Source organism: Pan troglodytes, chromosome 1 (genome assembly GCF_028858775.2).
Source record: "Pan troglodytes isolate AG18354 chromosome 1, NHGRI_mPanTro3-v2.0_pri, whole genome shotgun sequence".
Taxonomy (NCBI): Eukaryota; Metazoa; Chordata; class Mammalia; order Primates; family Hominidae; genus Pan; species Pan troglodytes.
Window position 1 is genome coordinate 138,281,176 of NC_072398.2, and position 24,764 is coordinate 138,305,939.

A 24,764-nucleotide genomic window follows, 5' to 3' on the forward strand; every position below is an offset into this window, starting at 1 on the left:
ATTCCAAGGAAAGGTAATCAGTATGTTGAAGAAGTATCTGTACTCTTATATTTATTGTAGCACTATTCACAATAGCCAAGATATGGAATAAACCTAAGTGTTCATCAACAGATGAATGAAGAAAATGTGATATATATACATAATGGAATACTATCTAGCTATAAAAAGCAATGAAATTTTGCCATTCACAGCCACATGGATGAGCTTGGGGGACATTATATTAAGTGAAATAAGCCAGGTACAAAAAGGTAAATGCTGCATGATCTTACTCACATGTGGAAGTTTAAAAAGTTGAGCTTATAGAAGTAGAGAGTAGAAGAGCGGTTACTAGAGGTGGGGAAGGGTAAGGGGAGGAGGGCAATAACCAAGGATTGGTTAACAGATAACAAAAGCACAGCTAGATAGGAGGAGTAAGTTCAAGTGTTCTATAGTAATATAGGGTGACTATAATTAACAATTCATTGTATATTTTCCAATAGTAGAGGAGAGGATTTTGAATGTTCCAAATACAAAGAAATGATCAACGTTTGAGGTGATGGGTAAAAAAAGAATAGTGTTCCATACTAGATTGTTATTTAATAAATTCTTACCTAATTAAAAAAAAAACTCAGGTAACTATTTATATATTTAATGCAATAGGCAGTAGAGTAGAGTGAGTGCAGGCTCTGAAGCCAGACTGCCTCCATTCAAAGCCTGCTTCTCCTAGTTATGACTAGTATGGCCTTGCTTATCCTCTGTATGTTCTCAGTTTTCCCATCTGTAAAATGACGAATAGTCCCCTACTCATAGAATTCTTGTAAAGGGATAATAGTAGTCCCCTCCAGTATCAGTTAGTTACCCCAGCAACGCTGCATAATAAATTTCCCCAAAACTTAGTGACATACCATAAGCATTTATTTCTCAATCACACATCTACAGGTCAGCTGGAGTTCCACTATTCTAGGCTTGGCTTGACTTCAGGACATCATTTTGGTTCAAGGGGCTACAGTATCATTTATTTTTGTGTGTGTCAGTAGACTAGTAGGGATCTGTTTTACTGGCAGTATCTGACGTGAAAGAGAGCAAGTCCAGTTGCATAGTTTTCTTTTTCTTTCCTTGTCTTTGCTTTTGTTTTTGAGACAGGGTCTCCCTCTGTCACCCAGGCTAGAGTACAGTGGTGTGATCATAGCTCACTGCCGCCATGACATCCCAGTCTCAATCAATACTCTCACCTCAGCCTCCCAGGTAGCTAGGATTACAGACACATGCCACTATGCCTAGCTAATTTTTTTTTTTTTTTTTTTTTTTAGTAGAGATGGGGTCTTCCTATGTTTCTCTAGTTGGTCTCAAACTCCTGGGCTCAAGTGATCCTCCTGCTTGGCCTCCTAAAGTGCTGGAATTACAGGTGTGAGCCACTACACCTGGCCCAATTGCATACTTTTATTTGCATCTAATGTTTGCACTTAGCAAACATTGACTAAAGCAAGTCACATGGCTGAGCCCAACACCAATGAGGCAGGGAAGGTGAGGCAGTGGGAGAGAATGAGTATTTGCTGAACAGTCCAGGGGTCAGCAAACTATTTCGGTAAAGAGCCAGATAGTAAATATTTTTTGCTTTGTTGGCCATATTGTCTCTGTTACAACCACTGAACTCTGCCATTATAGCATGAAAGCAGCCTTAGATAATAATGTATCGACAACTAGAGTAACTGTGTTCCAATAAGCTATATTTATAAAACCAAGCAGCAGACTGGATTTGGCTCATGGGTCATAGTTTTCCAACTCCTGACTAATTTACCACATCAGCTCATAGAGTTTTTATAAGGATTAAGTATATTAATATATAGAAAGTGCTTTTAACATTCCTCTACAGAGTAGCGCTAATAAATATTGGCTTTCATTAATATTGTTTGTTATCACTATCCAATATTATAGCACAATATTGGAAATGATAAAAATGTTCAACAATACAGATAGGGTTAGATAAGTTATGGCACACCTGTGCTGTAAAATGTTATACATCCATTTAAATACCAAAAAAAATTGATATTTAAGTGGATGTATAACATTTTACAGTATGGGTACAGTGGCTCACGCATATAATCCTGGCACTTTGGGAGGCTGAGGCAGGCCAATTGCTTGAGCCCAGGAATTGGAGACCACCCTGGGTAACATAGTGACACCCTGTCTTTATTTAAAAAGAAAATTTTTTTAATATCAATTTTTTTTTTAGACAGGGTCATGCTCTGTCGCCCAAGCTGGAGTACAGTAGCACATCATCACTTACTGCAGCCTCAATCTCCCCAGCTCAAGCAATCCTCCTGCCTCAGCCTTCCAAGTACCTGGGACTACAGGTGCAAGCCACCGTGCCTGGGTAATTTTTTATTTTTTGTAGAGACAGGATCTCACTGTGTTATCCAGGCTGGTCTCGAACTCCTGGACTCAAGCAATCCACCCACCTTGGCCTCCCAAAGTGCTGGGATTACAGGCATGAGCCTCTGTGCCCAGTCTTAAATATCAATTTTTTGAAGATATATCAAGACTATATAATGGCATAAGAACATGTTTATGTTAAATGAGAAAAAGAGATAAGTAATATGTATCATATGACCCCAACTTTATTTTTCTTAAAATATAATATATTTTTAACATGGAAAACAGCTAGGAAAGGTATATGTCAAATGGTATCATTTAGTTTTTTAATATAATTCTTTATTGTCCATTTTTTCTCCACTGGGCATAACAATCTGGCATTATTTCAATAAGAAGGATGGAATCTGAGTTCACTGAAAACTCTTCTAGCTCTAATGTATTTATCATTTTATATTCCACTTATGTTTTAATTGCTTAACAAACTAAGTATTTACCTTCAGAGATGGCTGATTAGAATGGATTAGATGGGCTGGGCATGGTAGCTCATGCCTATAATCCCAGAACTTTGGGAGGCCGAGGTGGGCGGATCACCTGAGGTCAGCAGTTAGAGACCAACCTGGCCAACATGGCAAAACCCCATCTCTACTAAAAATACAAAAATTAGCTGGGTGTGGTGGTGCACACCTGTAATCCCAGCTACTTGGGAGACTGAGGTAGGAGAATCACTTGAACCTAGGAGGCGGAGGTTGCAGTGAACTGAGACTCCAGCCTGGGAGACTGAGTGAGACTCCTTCCAAAAAAAAAAAATGAATTAGGTAGTCACTTTCCAATTTTTGTTGTTGTTGTTGTTAAAGAAATGTTGTTCTGTTCTGGGACTCCTGGAAATCTATGTCAGAGTACCAATCAATGGGAATAGCATCTCCTCACTGATTCTCAGGCTGTATCAACAGTAGCTCCTTTGGGGCCACATTCCCTGAGCAACCACAGTCCTTTCAGTGATAACAAAGGCAGAATACTGACACTTGGAGGTGAACAACCTCTTCCACCCCTCCCTGGTCTCTTCAGTATTTGGACATATACCTCTGCTTTTTTTATGTATCAAGGGGAGATTATGTTGCAATATTTAATTACCATGTGCCTAGGAGTCACATGAATAAAGACTGGAAAGGAAGCTTCAGAAACCCGTAGCCTCTTTCACCAATCTCACAGAATATTAGCAATTAAAGTTAATTATTTTTTAAAACCCTTTACAGTAATAAAGTTTTATCTAAATTAAAATCAGCCCCTGGATACTCCAAGAGTCTAAGCTGTGTTGAAAATTGTTATATTAATAAGCTTGTAAGTCCTTAGAAGTAACTACTCCAAGTAAATTTTGCCCTAAAATATGCTTTAGAATCTGAAGTATAAAAGGACCATGCATTCTCATCTCCAAGTTTAGGTAAAAGAGTTAAACTTTATTTTTAGTAATTGAATCATTAGTGAGTTTAAGTGCCAATTAGGATTCCCATCAAAGATTTGTGTATGGCTATTGTATGTTTTAGTAAGCACTAGATCCAATGTGGCATGTTAGGCCTAATCAGAGGGAGAAATGGACACCTGATTTGCCCATTAATCTTAACTGAATCTTCAGTTAAGATTCTGATGCTGGAATCTTTACTGAAATAATAAGGTAATATGAATTCTATTATATCCATATCTCAAGGAGTTGTGTTTTTTTGTTTGTTTGTTTGTTTTAAGACAGGGTCTTGCTCTGTCACCTAGGTTAGAGTGCAGTGGTGTGAACATGGCTCACTGTAGCCTTGAACTCCTGGGCTTAAGCAATCCTCCTACCTCAGCCTCTTGTGTAGCTGGGATCACAGACGCGTGCCATCACACCCAGCTAATTTTTTATTTTTTATTTTTTGTAGAGATGGGGTCTCACTTTGTTGCCTGGGCTGGTCTCAAACTCCTGAGCTCAAGCAATCCTCAGCCTCCCAAAGTGCTGGGATTATAGGTGTGAGCCACCGCTCTTAATATCATGAACGATTTCTAATACTTTGGAGTTCTTTATCATGGAACTTTGTGTACACAGCAAAAGATTTGCTGATAGTTATTGAGCCCATCATATGGAATGAGAACTGTTTTCAGTCAACTTAGGCATAAATACATGTGACTACAAATACTATTAATGGATTCTAATAGCAACTTCCAGTTCTCCTCTAAGGCAGAAGGAAGAACCCTTAATTAGAATGGCTAAGAAAGCTGTCTATTCTGGTTGAGATGTCCCCATTGCTTTTCTCCTTACCCCTAGACCCTGCTTTGCTGATCCTCTTCTGGGGTGGTAGCTAGTCTCCAAAGAAGACCCCTCAGTGAGCCATGCCTACTAGTAGTCATGCCCTTATGTGGTCCTCTCCTATATTAATTGTGAGCTGGCCATTTCTAACCAAAAGAATTCTACAGAAATGATGCAGCCTCCCCTTTGCTGTCTTGGAACACTCACTCTGAGCAAAGTCAGCCATCATGTAAGAAGTTCAATTACCTTGACACCACCAAACTTTGAAGAATCCCAGCTAGCCACATAAAGCTGTTCCAGCCACCTAAGTTGAGAGGTTGGACATGTGAATGAAGAAGCCATCTGTCTGCCCATCCAACCCACATAGTCCTTCAGATGGCTCCAGTCTTGATCACAAATGCATGAGAACCTTAAAGAGCTTAGCTTAGTCATCATCCCTCAGAACCATGAGAGACAAATAGATAGTTATTTTAAGCCTCCAAGTTTTTAGATGGTTTGTTATACAGCAATAGAAAATCAAAACACTTAGTTTTTTTACTTATCCTTGTCCTTCTGCACTGGGATGTTGAAGATCCCTATGATGAGTTCTTTTTACCTGCAATTGCAAATGCCAACATTCCTTTTATATATAGATTGCTAGTAGAGGTTGCACCTTCCTCCTATATGCTCTGTAAGATACTGGCTGTCTAATTGTTAATTAAAAGCCATCTGCATGCCTGCTTTTTTAACCCTAGAGATGCCTTTTATGTTTTCTTAGCCTTGAAGCTCTTTCAATATGTGCTTGGCCTGTGTTCTCTAAAGCAGCAGCAGCAAGGGAAAGGATTATAGTCTTCAGCTTTTGCCAGGAGAAGTCACTTCCTCAGTGGCTAAGACCTAGAATTGCACCCACCCCAGGGCATGTCTGTGACACTTCCTGTGTAAAATCTTTAGACTTCCTCCTGGCACAACCAAGTTAGAGCCAAAGCTGTTTAACATTCTAAGCCTAATATCACATCAGCATGTGGTTGAATTATATGTTTCCAAAGTCTCTTTCAAACATTCTAAGTCTATGATTTTCAGGAACATTGTATATAATATGTGGGATACACAGAGTGTCTCCTGCGGTGACTGGCACAGAATGCAGCTCCATATTATGTGGATTTTTTTTCCTTACAGAAGTTGAAGAGAAAAGTATACATTTTTAAATCTTTATATTGTTTGTATATAAAAGTATAAAGATTGCTTACTGAAAAATCAGTGGAATACTCTACAGCAAAGAAAATGAACAAACTGGCTATATGTATCAGCATGGTTAAATCTCATGATATAATGCTAAGAGAAGGATGCAAGTCGAAATAGAATATGCTTCTACTTGTGTAAAGTCCAAGCAATCAACATCAAACTCTGCATTATAGGGTTACATGATCAGTGGTTAAACTACTTAGAAAAGCACATAAACAAATGATTATCATGGTAGTCAAGAGCATGTTGGGAGGATAGGGGTCAGTGAGGGTATTAGAAAATTCTGGGGGTTTTATTTATTTATTTTTTTGAGACGGAGTTTTGTTCTTGTCGCCCAGGCTGGAGTGCAATGGCACGATCTCAGCTCACTGCAACCTCTGCCTCCCGGGTTCAAGTGATTCTCCTGCCTCAGCCTCTCAAGTAGCTGGGATTACAGGCGCATGCCATCATGCCCAGCTAATTTTTGTATTTTTAATAGAGGTGGGGTTTCACCATGTTGGCCAGGCTGGCCTCGAACTCCTGACCTCAGGTGATCTGCCCGCCTTGGCCTCCCAAAGTGCTGGGATTACAGGCATGAGCCACCACACCTGGCCAGAAAATTCTGTATTTTTACCCAAGTGGTAGTTATTTAGATATTTGCTTTATAATTATAATGTAAGCTATATTTATATATTTTAAGTAATTCTGTGTTAATATTTTACAGTTAAAAAGATTTTAAAGCATCAAGAGACTTGTAGATCTTAGAGACATTTAAATATGTACATTAAACATATATATACAAATAGTTTTTTCTAACTAAAAAAGTAATACATATTTGTTATAGAAAATTAAGAGAAGAAAAATAAAAATTATCCATAATCCCACCACCTCTTGACATTTTGAGATAACAATCCTTCATGTTTTGTTTATTTCCTTGCAGTTTCTAAAGTTTTTTGGTGATTTTCTAAAAGCCAAATTGGGAACATATCATACATGTGATTTTGAAAGCGAATTTTTTTTCACTTAATATATCATGAGCTATTTCTTTTACTTTGACACTTCTTTGAAATAGTGTTTTACCATTGAGCCTAGTCACAGGCTTGAGAGTCACCCCATGCAATGAATTCCCTAGTTGTTCTTGGCATTTTGTTTTGCGATCAGCCTCTAAGCATGTGAAAATTATCTGCTTTTTATTGAAACTTTATTTCTAGAGTTTTCATAAAATCAAAACACAGAATATGCTCCTGCAAATAAAATCTTTAAACTTGAGATCAAAGAATAATTCAGATTCTTTCTATAAATCCTAAAATTCACCTCTTAAAAAGATTAAGAATGCTAAAACTCTGACCAGTAGACTCATAATGCCTTTTTTTTTTTTTTGAGACAGAGTCCCCATTCTCAAAATTAAGAACATTTGTGTATGGAGTATTTAGGGGTAAAGTAAAAGGACTTTGTGCTTTACATGTTTATGAAAGATGCAGAGTATTAAAAATAGATAATAGAAGTAGCCTTTTTTTTTTTTTTTTTTTTTTTTTGAGACCGAGTCTCGCTCTGTCACCCAGGCTGGAGTGCAGTGGCATGATCTCGACTCACTACAACCTCCACCTCCCGGGTTCAAGCGATTCTCCTGCCTCGGCCTCCCGAGTAGCTGTGATTACAGGCTCCCGCCACCACACCCAGCTAATTTTATGGATTTCACTGTGTTGGCCAGGCTGGTCTCGAACTCCTGACCTCATTATCCGCCTGCCTCAGCCTCCCAAAGTGCTGAGATTACAAGCGTGAGCCACCGCGCCCTGCCAGAAGTAGTTTTTTTGTTTGTTTGTTTGTTTGTTTGGAGACGGAGTCTCGCTCTGTTGCCCAGGCTGGAGTGCAGTGATGCGATCTCAGCTCAAGGCAACCTCTGCCTCCCGAGTTCAAGCGATTCTCCTGTCCCAGCCTTCCAAGTGGCTGGGATTACAGGTGCACGCCACCACGCCCAGCCAATTTTTTTTGTATTTTTAGTAGAGACAGGGTTTCACCATGTTGGCCAGGATGGGCTCTATCCTTTGGCTGCATGATCCTCCCACCTCAGCCTCCCAAAGTGCTGGGATAACAGGCGTGAGCCACCGCATGGCCAGAAGTAGTCTTAAATGGCTAAATTTTGGTATGTTGCCTCTTTCTGCCTATTTTTAAAACTTAATGTAAAGTTACAAACAAGATCAAAAATTTTCAGATTTGTTTTGAAATAAGTTATCACAATGAAATCAAACGATATTTTAAAAGAAGAAAAACTATTACTATTTTTTAGAGTAGAATTGGCATTTTGTGTCATCGTGGGCTTACAATAAAATATTGGCAATCATTTACTCTAGTGATAACTGCTTCTGTTATTTCCAGACAGATGTTATTATATTTTTAAAATTACTAATATTTTATGCATTAAAGGCTAATATAAGATAAAATGCTAATGTCATACAAATTTAGCTCTTTCAACCCCACAGTTTTTGTTTTCATTTTATTGTGTAACTGTAAGTTTCTCAAACACATTTTGGGCCTGATAATGCTTTGCTGTGGGGGGCTACATTGTACATTGCAGGATGTTTAGCAGCATCTCTGGCTGCTACCCCACAAGATTTCAGTAGCAGCCTCCAGTTGGGAAACCAAACATGTGTCCAGACATTGCCAAGTGTCCCCTGTGGGGCAAAACTAAGTCCATTTGAGAATCACTGCCATAGTGTATTTACAAAAATTCTTATCATGCTTTTCAGGAACAAAATTAGGAAAAAAGCAACATACCATTACTAGCTAGGCACACAATCTGCCGAACAAAAAACTGCTGGGCAGTCATTGTGAATAGTTCAGCATAAATAAAAAGGTCAGACTACATTTCTTAATCAAAGACTACATTATCTAGGTAATTGGTACAGAACAGACCACTAGAAACATTTTAGTGAGTGGCACACAGGGAAATTAAATTGGTTAATAGCTACAGATGTAATTTATGGCTCTTTCTTCAATCATTATTTTTAAATGTGAGGCTGCAGGATCTGCAGATATTAAAGGACGCATGAAGGTCCTTTTACTACTTTGTGTTACTCCCAAATCACAGCAATTCTCAATGGCATGCTGAAAGAAAAATGTGTCTCACTCCTTTTATCATTTTGTCTACAACAGGTGATGCCCAGTGCCCTGCTGGGAACATCATCAATCTAACTTCCTCTCAAAAATGTTTGGCATTCTTTGTCATGACAAGTAGGCATCGGGCAGTCCAGTTCATAGGGTTTTTCTCCATTTAAACATATGCCAGAGGAAGTAGAAAAACGTAGCTATTTGATAGGTAGAGAAAAGAAAAATATTTAAATATTGTCACAGAACCATTATCACACCTTAAAAAACTAAAATAATCCTTTACTATCAAGTATACTGTCATTCTTAAAATTTTCAATTGTCTTATAAATGTCATTTTTTACAGGTTTTCATTTGAATCAGGACTCAAAAAAGATACATGTGTTGTAATTATTTGATATATTTCTCTCTTTTTTTGCAACAGGGTCTCTCTGTGTCACCCAGGCTGTAGTGCAGTGGTGCGATCTTGGCTCACTGCAACCTCTGCCTCCCAGGCTCAAGCAATCCTCTCACCCTAGCCTCCCAAATAGCTGGGACTACAGGCATCAGCCACTATGCTTGGCTAATTTTTATTTTTATTTTTATTTTTTGAGATGGAGTCTTGCTCTGTCACCCAGGTTGGAATGCAGTGGCACAATGTCGGCTCACTGCAACCTCCGCCCCCCAGGTTCAAGCAGTTTTCCTGCCTCAGCCTCCTGAGTAGCTGGAATTACAGGTGCATGCCACCACACTCGGCTAATTTTTGTTTTTGTTTGTTTGTTTGTTTGTTTGTTTGTTTGTTTTTGAAACAGAGTCTCGCTGTCGCCCAGGCTGGAGTGCAGTGGTGCGATCTCGGCTCACTGCAGGCTCCGCCCCCCGGGGTTCACGCTATTCTCCTGCCTCAGACTCCCGAGTAGCTGGGACTACAGGCCCCCGCCACCTCGCCCGGCTAATTTTTTGTATTTTTAGTAGAGATGGGGTTTCACCGTGTTAGCCAGGATGGTCTCGATCTCCTGACCTCGTGATCCGCCCACCTCGGCCTCCCAAAGTGCTGGGATTACAGGTGTGAGCCACTGCGCCTGGCCTAATTTTTGTATTTTTAGTATAGGCGGGGTTTTACCATGTTGGCCAGGCTGGTCTTGAACTCCTTACCTCAAGTTATTCGCCTGTCTTGGCCTCCCGAAGTTCTGGGATTACAGGCGTGAGCTCCTGGCTGGCCTTGGCTAATTTTTAAATTTTTTCATAGAGACAATGTCTCACTATATTGTCCAGACTGGTCTCAAATTCCTGTACTTAAGTGATTCTCCTACCTCAGCCTCCGAAAGTGCTGGGATTACAGATCTAGCCTAATATATATCTTAAATGATTTTTAATCTTTAAGTTTCCCCTTGCCTTTTTTTCCCTTCTTGTAATTTATTTGTTGAAGAAACTGGATTGTTTGTATTGCAGTGTTTCCCACAGCCTGGAGTTTGCTGATTATATCCTTATAGTGTCACTTACTTAAGTGTCACTTGTGTTTCTCTGTCTCATGTATTTCCTGTAAACTGGTAGCTGGAGCTAAAAGGCTTGATCAGATTCAGATTCAGTTTTCTTTTTGGCAAGTCCGAAAAGAAGATGATAGCCACTGACAGTATTGTTGGCTTCTTGCCCAGTGACTTGCAAATTGATTTAGCTAACATTTGCTGAATACTTACTATGTGCCCAGCAATATGCTTATGTTTTATAGGCATTATGTCATTTAATCTTATTTAGGTTCACAATATTAGTACATGTCGATTTCTGTCTGATGACCAAACCTCTTATTAGAGACGAGTCATCTTAAATATCTTTCAAACAAACCCCATGGTATATACCCCATTGTCTTTTATGTGATTTAATTTGGAGTTTAATCTGAACTTTCTTTTTACTTAGAGCAATACAAAAGTATCTTGCATTAAGGCACTTTTTCATTTTAATAATAAAGCTCAGAGACCTACAATTTTACTGAGAACTCATTGTACTCAAGCCTTTTGGTACAGGGATTCACCATCTGTTAACCTCACAAAGATATCTAAACCACAAATAGGGCCAATAGAATTCAGTATTTCCTGAGTCTCTTTTTCCTTTGCACTCATTGTCTTCTGCAGGTGTGCTTATGTCTCTCTCATCTCTTTCTGCTTCTTTGCATGCTCACAATGCTCACAATATCCTACTGTTCCCAGTGTGAGAAACTGGCTCGTGATTGTAAAAGCAAAACTAGCTTTTCATTGTTTGTTTACATATCTTTAATTTATTCTGCCGAATTCTCTTCATAGTCCTCAGTTCTGCTGTTTATAAAACCAGACCATGGGTGCTACAGACTCAAAAAATAAATGTCAAATAGTCTTGATCAAGTGTCACTTTTGAAGATGAAACTGTTTGATATGTAATTGATGGAAAAAAGGCATCAACCAGCCCGAGTTGCAATTAGATACAAGAGCACTGGAAACAAAACAATGCAAAGAGGATCCTATTGTGCAGCTTTACACTTTGCAAGTTGATATGCAAAGAGTAACTTATTTTTAATATATCTTAACCCTTCTCCAGTCATTTCTCCTTTAACAATTGTTAGCGTCTCCTCAGTTTCCAGAATATCTATTAGGTGAAACATTTGGTTCACTGAACAAAAGGAACATAAAGCGCTGGTGAATACAATAGGGAAATAGAAATGACGGTAGAGCTTAATTTCTTGTTCTGGTTGTCAGTATGAGACATTAGACAAATAGCCAGATTTTCTGTTCTTATTTCTTTAAAACAAAATTATTTTTATCATGATTTTCCTAAAGACCTTTAAGATTCTTATGTGAAAGAGTCTTTTGTAAGCTTCTAGTAAATAGGAATTGTACCTCTCTTTGCCTGATCTCACAAGGTGCCCAGGGTAGCATGGTACATGTGCTTGTGCCTAAAAAGTAGCTTTGGATGATGGTGGTATTTGAAAGGTTATACATCTTAAAGGATATTTTGTTCCCTTTTTCCTTGGCAGGACCAAGGAGCTTCCTTTTCTAAGACCAGTGCTGTTTGGACTCAGTGAAAGTGCACTTTGTTCTAGAATTGCCATATAAAAGCCTGGAATATATATTGAGTTGTTCCAAGAAGGGTGAGAAGTCGTGTTCTAGGACATTGAATGCTGATTTGGTGCTGAATGAATGATCGTTATGTTCTTTTTTACTCACAGGCTCGCTTCTCATATGTGCGGATGAAATATCTTTTCTTTTCCTGGTTAGTGGTTTTTGTTGGAAGCTGGATTATATATGTGCAGTATTCTACCTATACAGAATTATGCAGAGGAAAGGACTGTAAGAAAATAATAGTAAGTATTTTAAATTTCCTGCTTACTAAAAAGCCTCTTCATAACACTATATTTACTGCTTACATACTTACTAATGATGTTTTTAAAAATAAAAGTTAATTTGACATTAGAATTGTGCTAATCTTCTTAGCTTTTTGACATGACCCGTTAGTAAAGTTTTCCCCACTTTGAAAATTCCAGTGTTCAGAAATTTAAATATATAACACATAAATAAGTTAGTGTGGGGGCATCCTCAATACAAAGAAGGATTTTTATTATATATATATATATTTTTTTAATATATTTAAGTTTTAGTTTATTTCAATCAGATGAGTTTTTTAATGTTTAGACTATAAAAGCGTATTTACAGGCAGACTTTCTAGAACACATCTTTTACTCTTGAATACCAAAATTTATCTAAAAAGATTATTATTCTGTTTCTATCCTAGTGATTGGATGTATCTCAGAAAAATGACTGTATCAGTCTAAGATTTCTAGTAGTGATCATTAATTCTATAGACTTATATTTTAAAAATTTGAGAATTTCAAGTAAATTTAACTCCTTGTTTTCTACCAGTACTTTCTCTCTTTTTTTTTTTTTTTTTTTTGAGACGAAGTCTTGCTTTATTGCCCAGGCTGGAGTGCAGTGGTACAACCTCAGCCTACTGCAACTGCCTCCCAGGTTCAAGCAATTCTCCTGCCTCAACCTCCCAAGTAGCTGGAATTACAGGCTCGCACTACCACGCCTGGCTAATTTTTGTATTTTCAGTAAAGACGGGGTTTCACCATGTTGCCCAGGCTGGTCTTGAACTCCTAGCCTCAAGTGATCCGCCCTCCTTGACTTCCCAAAGAGCTGGGATTACAGGCATGAGCCACCGCACCTGGCCTCTACCAGTACTTTCTAATATAAAGAATATTAAAACACTCCATCTCAGAATTATATTTGAATAGTAATGATTTGGAGGGTTCCAATTATTATAACTTGTTAAAGATTCTATAGTTATTGAGTAGCTACTCTTTACCCAGGCCAGTGGTGTATGCATATAACAGGGAGCAAAATATCTTTGACCTTATAAAACTTACAGTGGATCAGGAAAGAAAATGAGTAATTACAGTAAGGTAAGATAAATAAGATAGCAACTGTTATGGGAACATAAGACGGAAACCTGGAGCTTCCCCAAGTTCTAAGAAAATAAAAACCAGTTTAACACGAGGTGCTTCATCAGTTAGGATACAAAAACACGTTATTCCACAGGAGTGTTACAGTCTTTTAACTAGGCAAGAGAGGGGAATGAGTTAGTAAAGAAGAGTCCTAAGTCAAGGTTCAAAGATAGCAATCCTGTGTTCATTCCAACTGGCCATTCTAGATCCTTAAGGAATTTTAAGATAGGAGGTATCTCTGGGGCCAATGTACTGGGTACTTTACATGTTCACTAATCCTTAGCATAATAGTGTACAGATAAAGAACTATGACCCAGAGAGACAGGAGAATTTGCCCAAGATGATGGAACCAGAATTTGATCCTAATTCTGTCTCTCTATGAAGCTCATACTCCTTCTGCTACCCTACATCAGAAAAGACTGACAGAAGAAGTTACAGTCTAATAAAGCTAATAAAACCCCACAAAACTCAGTTTCTAACCTTCAGTGAAGAAGGAGGAAACAGGAGGTAGATAATCAAGTTAAAAAACATACAAATAACCGAAACTATTTGAAATGTTTATTTCTCTTTCTCTAGGCCACCTTTCTCAAACTAGGTACCTTGGAGCACATTAATAGATATTCCATGGATAAAATATGTCCCTGGTCAGATGTATTTGGAAACAGAGGGTTAAATAAAGATAACAACTGACTTTACTAAGGACTTCTTAGGTTCTTTTAAATACTAATATGTGTTATGCATCTCCAAGAGAGAGCAAATATACTTGATCAGAAAAAACCATATCCCCACCACAGCCCTCCCAGGAGGACCTGTTAACATCATCTGGTAATGTTAGAAATCTAAGAGATTAAGACAAAATGAAGTGGATATGCTTTTAAATATCTTGTATCATTACAGTATCCTTCAAATGTAGGGCAAATATAGGTACATATTCTGTCATGAGTAAATTAGAGTTGAAGTGCTTCATTACTTTTCACTTTAGTTTAATTTCCCTTTAATTTATAAGAAAGGAAACCAGAACATAATTCTAGCATAATTTAATGGTTATTTTATCAAACCCTGAAGATAATGAAAGAGTTTTCTGAGTCTAAAATACATCATTTTCCTAAGACTGGCTTTTAAAAAATTATAGTTATTCTGCATTTGGGATTATGTTGTTAAAACCTATCATAAGTAGTAGTACTAAAGTCAATAGTACTAAGCTAAGATAGTACTAATATTGTATCACAATTGTGGGATTAGAACTAAAAAGCAAGCAGAAAAAATATTGTTAAAGTATATTTTAGCCAGGCATGATGGCATGCACATGTAGTCCCACCTACTTGAGAGGCTGAGGTGGGAGGATCCCTTAAATCCAGGAATTTGAGATTGCAGTGAACTATGATCCTGCCACAACACTCCAGCCTGGGCAACAGAGCAAGACTTCATCTCAAAAATAAAATAACTTCTTTAAAAGTATATTTTAAAGCCTCAAAGTGCTAACAAGATAGGGAGGAATTACTTGATCAAGACCTGGGAGAGGATAAGATTTTTTTTTTTTTTTTTGAGACAGAGTTTTGCTCTGTCACCCGGGCTGCAGTGCAGTGGTGCAATCTCGGCTCACTGCAACCTCTGCCTCCCGGGTTCAAATGATTCTCCTGCCTCAGCCTCCCAAGTAGCTGGGACTACAGGTACCCACCACCACACCTGGCTAATTTTTCTATTTTTAGTAGAGATGGGGTTTTGCCATGTTGGCCAGGCTGGTCTCAAACTCCTGACCTCAGGTGATCCACCTGCCTCGGCCTCCCAAAGTGCTGGGATTACAGGCGTAAGGCACCACGCCCAGCCGAGAGGATAAGATTTGAAAGAGGTGAGCCTAGTTTTTGTGGCTGCTTTTCACTGGTGATGTATGATCTAAAATTGAAATATACAGTCTTAAGGGGCTAGGGTAATAAAAATCTACTACATCCAACCAAGGATGGGAACACTGGCACACCATGCTTTGTGCTGAGACCTTAAAGGAATGAACCCCAGGAGTAAAGGTAAACTAAAAGAATCTCAGAATGGTGAGCTGACTTTTATGGCCTCTTTTGCCCTGGGGGGAATTTGCTGATTCTGGGCATGGGCAGGGATCTGAGAAGCAGAAACCTTATGTTGGCGGAAAGCCCCTACTGGGGACAAGAAATCAGCAGAGGCTTTGTAGAAAACCAGGGGAACCTCATGCATATAGCCAGTTATCCCGTTGGGATATTTGCCAATTCCCGGGGCTCTGCAGAATGAGAGGTTAAAAACCTCATTGGAAAGCCTTTGAAAAGCAGAACAGACTCTTTGGCAGTCTCACAAGATACAGATTAGAGTTATGAACTTGCCAGAAGGAGAAGCCCCAATGAATACCAAGCTCTCAGTTAAAAATCCTAGAGGGCTATATACCCTTGGACATAAGTAGCTAGAGCTTTACCCAGAGCTACAACCAAGTCTCAACTTCAAACAGCTCCTGATTTTGTTAAGGTGATCAGCTACCATTACCTTTGTCTGCTAGACAGAAGGAAACCCTCTCTGGAGACATTATGTAAAAATACAAAGAATGCCAAAAGACAAAATAAAATGACCAAAAACAAAGAGATAAACACAGATACTAGAAGCAGATCTCCAGATGATCCAGATATTAAGAGTTATTCAAAAAGAATGTAGAAATAACTTTATATTCATGTTCAGTTAAATAGGAATAAAGGTAGAAGAAATAGGTAAAACAATGGATAATTTCAACAGAGAATTGTAATATATAAAAAAGAATCAAGGCTGGGCATGGTGGCTCGTACCTGTAATCCCAGCACTTTGGGAGGCCAAGGTGGGCAGATCACTTGACTCCAGGAGTTTGAGACCAGCCTGGCCAACATAGCAAAAACCTGTCTCTACTAAAAATACAAAAAAATTAGCCGAGTGTAGTGGCACACATCTGTAATTCCAGCTACTCAGAAGGCTGAGGCACAAGAATCACATGAACCCAGGAGGCAGAGGTTGCAGTGAGCTGAGATCACATCACTGCACTCCAGCCTGGGTGACAGAGGGAGACTCTGTCTCAAAAAAAAAAAAAAAAAAAAAAAAGATTTAAAGAAAAAGAATCAGGAAAATAGTATGGAGGGTTCTCAAATTGTTAAACATAGAATTACCCTATGATCCAGTAAATCCACTTCTGGGTATACATACCAAAAAAATTGAAATCAGGGATTCAAATGGATTCTGGCACACCAATGTTCACAGTAGCATTATTCATAGTAGCCAAAAGGTGGAAACAAGCCAACTGTCCATCCACAGATGAATGGATAAACAAAATATTGTATATAGATACAATGGAATATTAGCCTTTAAAAAGAGTAAAATTCTGATACATGCTACAACATGGATGAATATTGGAAACATTATGCTAAGTGAAAGAAGCCAAACACAAAAAGACAAATATTGTATGATTCCATTTATATGCTGCAATACCTAGAATAACAATTACATATAAAATGGGAGAAGGATAAAGGAAGTTAAAGTGTTTAAGTCCTTACAATATTGCAGAGTAGGATAAAAGAATCAACCAGTTAACTTTAGACTTTGATAATTCAAGGATGCATATTATTATTTCTAGGATAACCTATACAATAGAAAGAGTGTACCATTTCCAAACTAACATAGAAAAAATGGAATAATAAAAGAATAAAAGAGGCCGGGCGCAGTGTCTCACACCTGTAATCCCAGCACTTTGGGAAGCTGAGGCGGGCAGATCACCTGAGGTCGGTAGTTCGAGACCAGCCCAACCAACATGGAGAAATCCTGTCTCTACTAAAAATACAAAATTAGCTGTGCGTGGTGGTGCATGCCTGTAATCCCAGCTACTCAGGAGGCTGAGGCAGGAGAATCGCTTGAACCCGGGAGGAGGAGGTTGCAGTGAGCCAAGATTGTGCCACTGTACTCCAGCCTGGTCAACAAGAGCGAAACTTAGTCTCAGAAATAAATAAATAAATAAAAGAATACAAGAATAGTCAGTCCAAAGGAAGGCAAGAAAGTAAAGAAAAAGAAACAGAACAGGCAGGATAAGTAAAAATAAATGCATAAGATGAAAGATGTCACAGATTGAATTCCCTGGAAAGCAGACTTAGAGACTAAGATTTGCCTGCAGCAAGTTGATTAAATTCGGCTCTTGGGATTAACATCTGTAGAGAGTGAGGAAGCAGAGTTAAGTCAGAGGGAAAAGTTGAACTACACTGCAGTAGTAACAAAGGCCTTAAAGGTCAACCCTACAGGGAATTCTGGAGCTGGGATGACCTTGCAAAGGTCCAGACCTTTATCCCCCTCACTGACCAGTCAGTGGAAGCAGATTCCCACCTTTACCCCAATCCATGCCAAGGAGATATGACCTTGAGCAAGGCTGTACTCTAGCTGAGGGCAGTCCTAAAGGACTCAGCTGAGAGCTGTTTACTACCTGTACTCCCAGTGCTGAAGGAATAAGTGCTCCAGTCCTGGAGAAGGAGATTTGGGTGGCTTACCATGGCATCAGATGTAGTATATTTAAACCCATATATGATGGTAATTGCAGTATGTTATCAGTGGACCAAATGATTTAGTTGAAAGACAAAGATTGTGAGGCTGTACTTAAAAATCAAAATCCAGGCTGGGCGCAGTGGCTCACGCCTGTAATCCCAGCATTTTGGGAGGCTGAGGCGGGTGGATCACCTGAGGTCAGGAGTGTGAGACCAGCCTGGCCAACATGGTGAAACCCCGTCTCTGCTAAAACTGTAAAAATTAGCCGGGCGTGGTGGTGGGTGCCTGTAATCCCAGCTACCCAGGAGGCTGAGGCAGGAGAATCGCTGGAAACTGGGAGGCAGAGGCTGCAGTGAGCTGAGATTGCACCACTGCACTCCAGCCTGGGCAACAGAGCAAGACTCTGTTTACAAAAAAAAAATCAAAATCCAGCTATAAGAGAGACATCTGAAATATATAAAGATGTTGAAAGTAAAACAATGTGAAGCCACTTATGCAAATATGCAAATTCTTGGATGTTTGGAGGAGAGCAACAGATATGTGTGTGTGTGTGTGTGTGTGTATATATATAATTCATGTAAGTTTTTTATTGCAGATTATACCTTTTTTTAAAGTCTAATCAGCCCTTCCTAACTTGAAATGTAATATATTTTAAATTGGCTTCTCCCATGGTTCAGTTTTACAATAGCTGCCTAAGTAATTACCTGGCCATTTCATGAATTATGGCAATATCCACACATACTTCTGGTCCTGGTCATTACTGTTTTGAAATGTGGAGTCTAAACCGATTGCCTCTCTCCCTCTGTATTAGTGCATGGACTGTTCTTTTTTTAAGTGGATTGAAGAGAACCAAAGCGTATAATAAAATTGCTAATTTTGAATTTTAGGTATATATATATATAACTGCATAATCTTAAAGTCATGCTTAGTAAACACATGCTCATCAAAGGATTACAATATCCTGTGTATAACCTTTGAACAGATTCCGTTCAAAATCTTCAGTCAATTTCATCTTTGTCAACTAAAGAAGATTATAAAGAGACACAGAAGATCCAAAAGAGGTTCCACAAATATTATTTGCTAAAGTTTTAAGTTTTAAAGTGTGGGTTCTTTTATTCTCTTCAAAAGTTGGCAAAATCTTTCCTTTAGCTTATTTTTCCTATTCTTAATAATTTAGTCAGCACCAGGCATGGTGGCTCACATCTGTAATCCTAGCACTTTAGGAGGCCAAGGTGGGAAGATTGCTTGAGCCCAGGAGTTTAAGACCAGCTAGGCAACATAGTGAGAATCCATCTCTACAAAAAATAAAAAGTTAGCTGGGCATGGTGGCATGCTCCTGTAGTCCCAGCTACTTGGAGGCTGAGGTGAGAGGATCACTTGAGCAAAAGGGGTCGAGGCTGCAGTGAGCCATGATAGCACCACTACACTCCAGCCTGGGCAACAGAATGAGACCCTGTATCAAAATAATAATAATAATAATAATAATAATAATAGTGTAATATTTATTTTCAAGGTAACTGTCATATAGCAATCATATAAAAAGTATAATCCATTTTAGAAGAGGTATCTATCAGTCAGTTAAATATTTATTGAACATCTACATCTAAGTTATTTTTCTAGGTGCTAGGGATATTGTGGTAAGCAAGATAGAATGCCTTAGGAGCTTTTTTTTTTTTTTTTTTTTAAGATTGAGTCTCACTCTGTCACACAGGCTGGAGTGCAGTGGCACGATCTCAGCTCACCGCAACCTCCACCTCCCAGATTCAAGCAATTCTCCTGCCTCAGCCTCCCAAGCAGCTGGGATTACAGGCACCTGCCACCATGCCCGGCTAATTTTTTTGTTTTTAGTAGAGACAAGGTTTCACCACGTTGGCCAGGCTGGTCTCGAACTCCTGACCTCAGGTGATCCACCTGCCTCGGCCTTCAAAAGTGCTGGGATTACAGGTATGAGCCACCGCACCCAGCCAAGGAGCTTACATTCTTATTGTGGAATGTGTATAATAAAAACAAAAACAAGTAAATAAATAAGGTACTGACAAGTGCAATGAAAACATATGTAATAGCAATATTTCGTAGAGAATGGCTAGGGCATGCTGTCTTAACTGGAGTGATTGGGAAAAACCTGCCTGAAAAGATGGCATTTTGAATTGGAAGGTGATGAGAGGAAGCAATTGTGTGAGAATCTAGGCAAAAAGCATTTAAAGAGAAAGGACAGTGAATGCAAATGCCCAAAGAGGGGAGCTTGAGGAACCTGATTGCTTTCATATATGGCTTATGAAAATCTGTCTTATTACTTTAGTAACACCATGTACGTTTTAAAATGTTAGATATTAGTGGTACAACCAACGCACTGTGAAGAACTTCTTGATTACTAGCAGCTAAATCATATCATGTCAGCCTGTTGGAAAAAATGCTAGGCTGAAGTGAAAGCCCCAGCCTCACTTTTTCTTGTGCTGTACTGTGTAGCTTTGAGTAAGTGATTTTATTTCATTGGCTTGCTTTAACTACACTATACAGGCTCGAGAAAAGTATCTCTGTCCTACCTGCATCACAGATTTTATGAAGATAAAGTAGAATTGAACCAATTAACCTGATAATCTAACACTGATTGATGCTCTGACATATCCGTTGAACATAGAGAAGGTTCTCAAGTCCTTGACTTTTTTCATTTGATCTGAGACAAGTACCCCATTACTTGTCATTGCTGTAACATAGCATTGTAATTCAAAAATTTCCTGGAAGATTGCTGTAGCTGTTCCATTGAGAGCATTGCCTCCAAGCTGAAATCATTGCTTAGGAGTTAGGGAGGACAGATTATCAACAAAGTGTAATAAGCAGTTTACGGCCGGGCACGGTGGCTCACACCTGTAATCCCAGCGCTTTGGGAGGCTGAGATGGGCAGATCACTTGAGGTCTGGAGTTTGAGATCAGCCCGGCCAACATGGTGAAACCCCATCTCTACTAAAAATACAAAAATTAGCCAGGCGTGCCAGTGCATGCCTATAATCCCAGCTAGTCAGAAAGCCAAGGCAGGAGAATCGCTTGAACCTGGGAGGCAGAGGTTGCAGTGAGCTGAGATTGTGCCACTGCACTCCAGCCTGGGTGACAGAGCAAGACCCTGTAACAACAACAACAACAACAACAACAACAACAACAACAACAAAGTTTATATCTGTTTAACAGTTGTGGTCTATCTTGTGTTCCATAGCTTTCTTCTCTGCATGCCTCTGTCTTTTTCTCTCTCTCTCCATTTGTGTGTGAAGGGTCCCATCCATTGTAGTAGTTAAGAGCATAAGAATTGGAGTAAAAGGGCCAGGCGCAGTGGCCCATGCCTGTAATCCCAGCACTTTGGGAGGCCGAGGCGGGCGGATCACGAGGTCAAGAGATCAAGACCATTCTGGCCAACACGGTGAAACCCCATCTCTACTAAAAAAAAAAAAAAAGAATTGGAGTAAAAGAACTTTAGGTTTCAGTTCCAGCTTTGCCATTTCTGAGCTGTATAAGTTGGGCAAATTATTTAGGCTTTGTAAATGGAGATTAATAATACTTTCATATCAGGTGGTCGTAAGGATAAAATGAGTTCATATATTGAAAGACAACACTGTGTCTGACACATGGTAAATGTACAGTAAGTTATTATTGTTATATTCTCAAGTTCCTGCCCTTCAGTCTGACTGGGAAGATAAGACACACACACACACACACACACATTATTTAATCAGGTGTATCAGTCAGGATTCAATCAGAGAAGCAAAAGTGATATAAAGAGATTTATTGTAAGGAGTTGGTTTATACAGTTGTGGGAGCTGGCTGGGCAAATCTAAAATCCATATGGAAGGCTATCAGGAAGGGCAGGCTGGAATTCTCAGGCATTGGCTGAAGCTGCTGTCTACAGGCAACATTTTTTCATCAAGGAATCCTCAGTGGCGCTCTTAAGGCTCTTCAACTGGTAGAATCAGGCTCACCCAGACTGTCTAGGATACTCTCTCTTAAAGTCAACTGATTATGAATTTTAATTACATCTGCAAAATACCCTCACAGCAACACCTAGATTGTTTGTTTTGATAACTGGGGACTATGGCCTAGCCAACCTAGTTGGCAGATCAAAAGACCATCACATCAGGTTGAAATGATTTAGTTTGTACGGTAAATAGTTGTACTACAAAAATGTAAAGAAAGAAAGGATCTATGAATAGGGAGATTATTTTAGATAGAATAGTGGGGAAAGGCTTCATAGAGGAGGTAGAACTTCTACAGGGCCTTCAAGGCCAGGTGCGGTGGCTCATGCCTGTAATCCCAGCACTTTGGGAGGCCGAGGTGGGTGGATCACCTGAGGTCAGGAGTTTGAGACCATCCTGGCCAACATGGTGAAAACCCATCTCTACTAAAAATACAAGAATTAGCCGGGCCTGGTGGCACATGCCTATAATCCCAGCTACTCAGGAGGCTGAGGCAGGAGAATCACTTGAACCCGGGAGACGGAGGTTGCAGTGAGCTGAGATCACGCCATTGCACTCCAGCCTGGGTGACAGTGAGAGACTCTGTCTCAAAAAACAAACAAACAAAAAAACCCCAGACTTTTGGAGGTTTCTTTTTATATCTGATTAACACTAGACCAGAGAATTCCCGGAACTATGTATTAGTAGCCACTGAACCACAGCCTTGGTTGGGGCTTTTAATTGCCTATAAATTAATATATTTTTCTCTTTTGTCTTTTTGTAATAAATTCTAAAAACAAACAGAATGTTGAACAAATTATATATGCATTTCGTATAAATTATGTACAGTGCGTATTAATCTATTAATCAAGTATATCGTTTCAACATTGGAAATCACTATAGAATATTAATATTATTTTCCTGAGATGTTTTCTCTAACCAATGGATAATGTTTGTTAAAAGATTTAGGGTAATGCTATAAGGTAGGAACCAGAACTGAGATTAATTTTGCACACTGTACATTAGTTTGCAATTTGAATTCAAGTTTACTGTTTTCAGTTTTAGTAAAAATATGAAACTTTCCACTGTCATCATCCATTATTTAGGGCTTGACTCTAGTGAGATGGATAATAGGCTTTTAAAACTCCAAGAAGGGAAATGGAGTGGGAATGGTACACCCAGAAAAGCCAATGTTAACTTATGAAAGTTGTAGGCAATGAGAACTGTCTAAAAATGAGAGCAACAACTAACCCCAATTAGATGGGCTTGGAAAAATCCGTTTTTTTTTCACTTGTGCTTTTTTCTTTTTCCATCAAGCTAATTATATAATATGGTGGAGGAGGGGTTGCTTTTTTTGTTTTGTTTGGAGACAGGATCCCTCTCTGCCACCCAGGCTGGAGTGTAGTGGCAGGATCATAGCTCACTGCAGCCTTGAATTCCTGGGCTCCAGGGATCCTCCCACCTCAGCCTCTCAAGTAGCTGAGACTACAGGCATGAGCTACCATGCCCAGCTAATTTTTAAAATTTTTATTAGAGATGAGTTATCACTGTGTTGCCCAGGCTGATCTCCAACTCCTGCCCTTAAGTGATCCTCCCACCTAGATATCCTGAGTAGCTGGGATTACAGGTGTGAGTCAATGTTCTTGGCTATATAGTATGTTATATCTTTTTTTTTTTTTTTTTTTTTTTTGAGACGGAGTCTCACTCTGTAGCCCAGGCTGGAGTGCAGTGGCGCAATCTCAGCTCATTGCAACCTCTGCCTCCTGGGTTCAAGCAATTCTCTTGCCTCATCCTGAGTAGCTGGGATTACAGACACACACCAGTATGCCCAGCTAATTTTTTTGTATTTTTAGTAGAGACAGGATTTTGCCATGTTGGCCAGGCTGGTCTCAAGCCCCTGATCTCAGGTAATCTGCCCACCTTGGCCTTCCAGAGTGCTAGGATTATAGGTGTGTGCCACTGTACCCGGCCTTGTTATATCATTTTTTTTTACATTTTCTCTGATTATAGAAATCACTAATTTATTCATTATTTCAGCAAATCCTATTTGGTGTCTACCCATAAAGAAATTTTACAGTTTGACTTTGTAAGTAAGATTTGTAGGTAAGATTCTCTTGACATAGCATATTTTGTTTGTTGGGTTCTTTCATAAAGGGAAAAAAAGAAGCAGAAAAGAATATTTCCCTTCTATACATTTCTCAGGACCATATTGTTTAATATTGATCTCTTCTGACATATTCCTCTATGCAAGCAAGTTCTAAGTTCCTACCTGGGTAATAATGAGGAATTACTCACTACATTACTCTAGCAAACCTTTGTGGCCATTATATGAGCACATCCTTTAAATGGAAGTATTACAAAATAAAAGGGCCTCTAAATGTTATTACAGTCTCTTATGAAATTTGATTTGTTGGGTAATGGTTTATTGCTTAAAGCAACTAACATAAGATATACTAAATTTAAGATATTTGGAACCATGTTTTCAATTAGATAGTGATATATAGCTAGCTGTATTTCATTTAGCTTTGCCTTTGCTTAGGATCAATTATTATTTAACTTGAAAAGTTTCTTTTCTGCCATTATCCTGTGTTTTTTAAATATACTGAACCAGTCCTACTTGGAACATACTGGGTTTTTTTGTTGTTTTTTTGTTTTTGTTTTTTGGTTTTTTTGAGATGGAGTCTCGCTGTGTCACCCATGCTGGAGTGCAGTGGTGCATCTCAGCTCACTGCAACCTTCACCTCCTGGGTTCAAGAGATTCTCCTGCCTCAGCCTCCTGAGTAGCTGGGATTACAGGCATGGGCCACCACACCCGGCTAATTTTTTTGTATTTTTAGTAGAGACGGGGTTTCACCATGTTGACTAGGCTGATCTTTAACTCCTGACCGACCTCAAGTGAGCCTTTCCTCGGCCTCCCAAAGTGCTGAGATTATAGGTGTGAGCC

General features: G+C 39.1%; 1 protein-coding gene across 2 annotated transcripts in view; it reads left to right on the top strand.

Annotated features, from left to right (window-relative positions):
* The window catches only part of DIPK1A (divergent protein kinase domain 1A), a 124,107-nt gene that overhangs the window by 77,819 nt on the left and 21,524 nt on the right, over positions 1–24,764 (top strand). Inside the window, exons 1-2 of one of the 2 annotated variants that reach the window (XM_054667885.2) lie at positions 9,624–9,644; positions 12,102–12,236. In XM_054667885.2, coding sequence (XP_054523860.1) covers positions 12,123–12,236 — 114 coding nt within the window. In that variant the 5' untranslated portion in view covers positions 9,624–9,644; positions 12,102–12,122. Of the gene's footprint in view, positions 1–9,623; positions 9,645–12,101; positions 12,237–24,764 lie in introns of those variants that run through there. The other variant, XM_003308215.6, reaches the window with a different exon arrangement.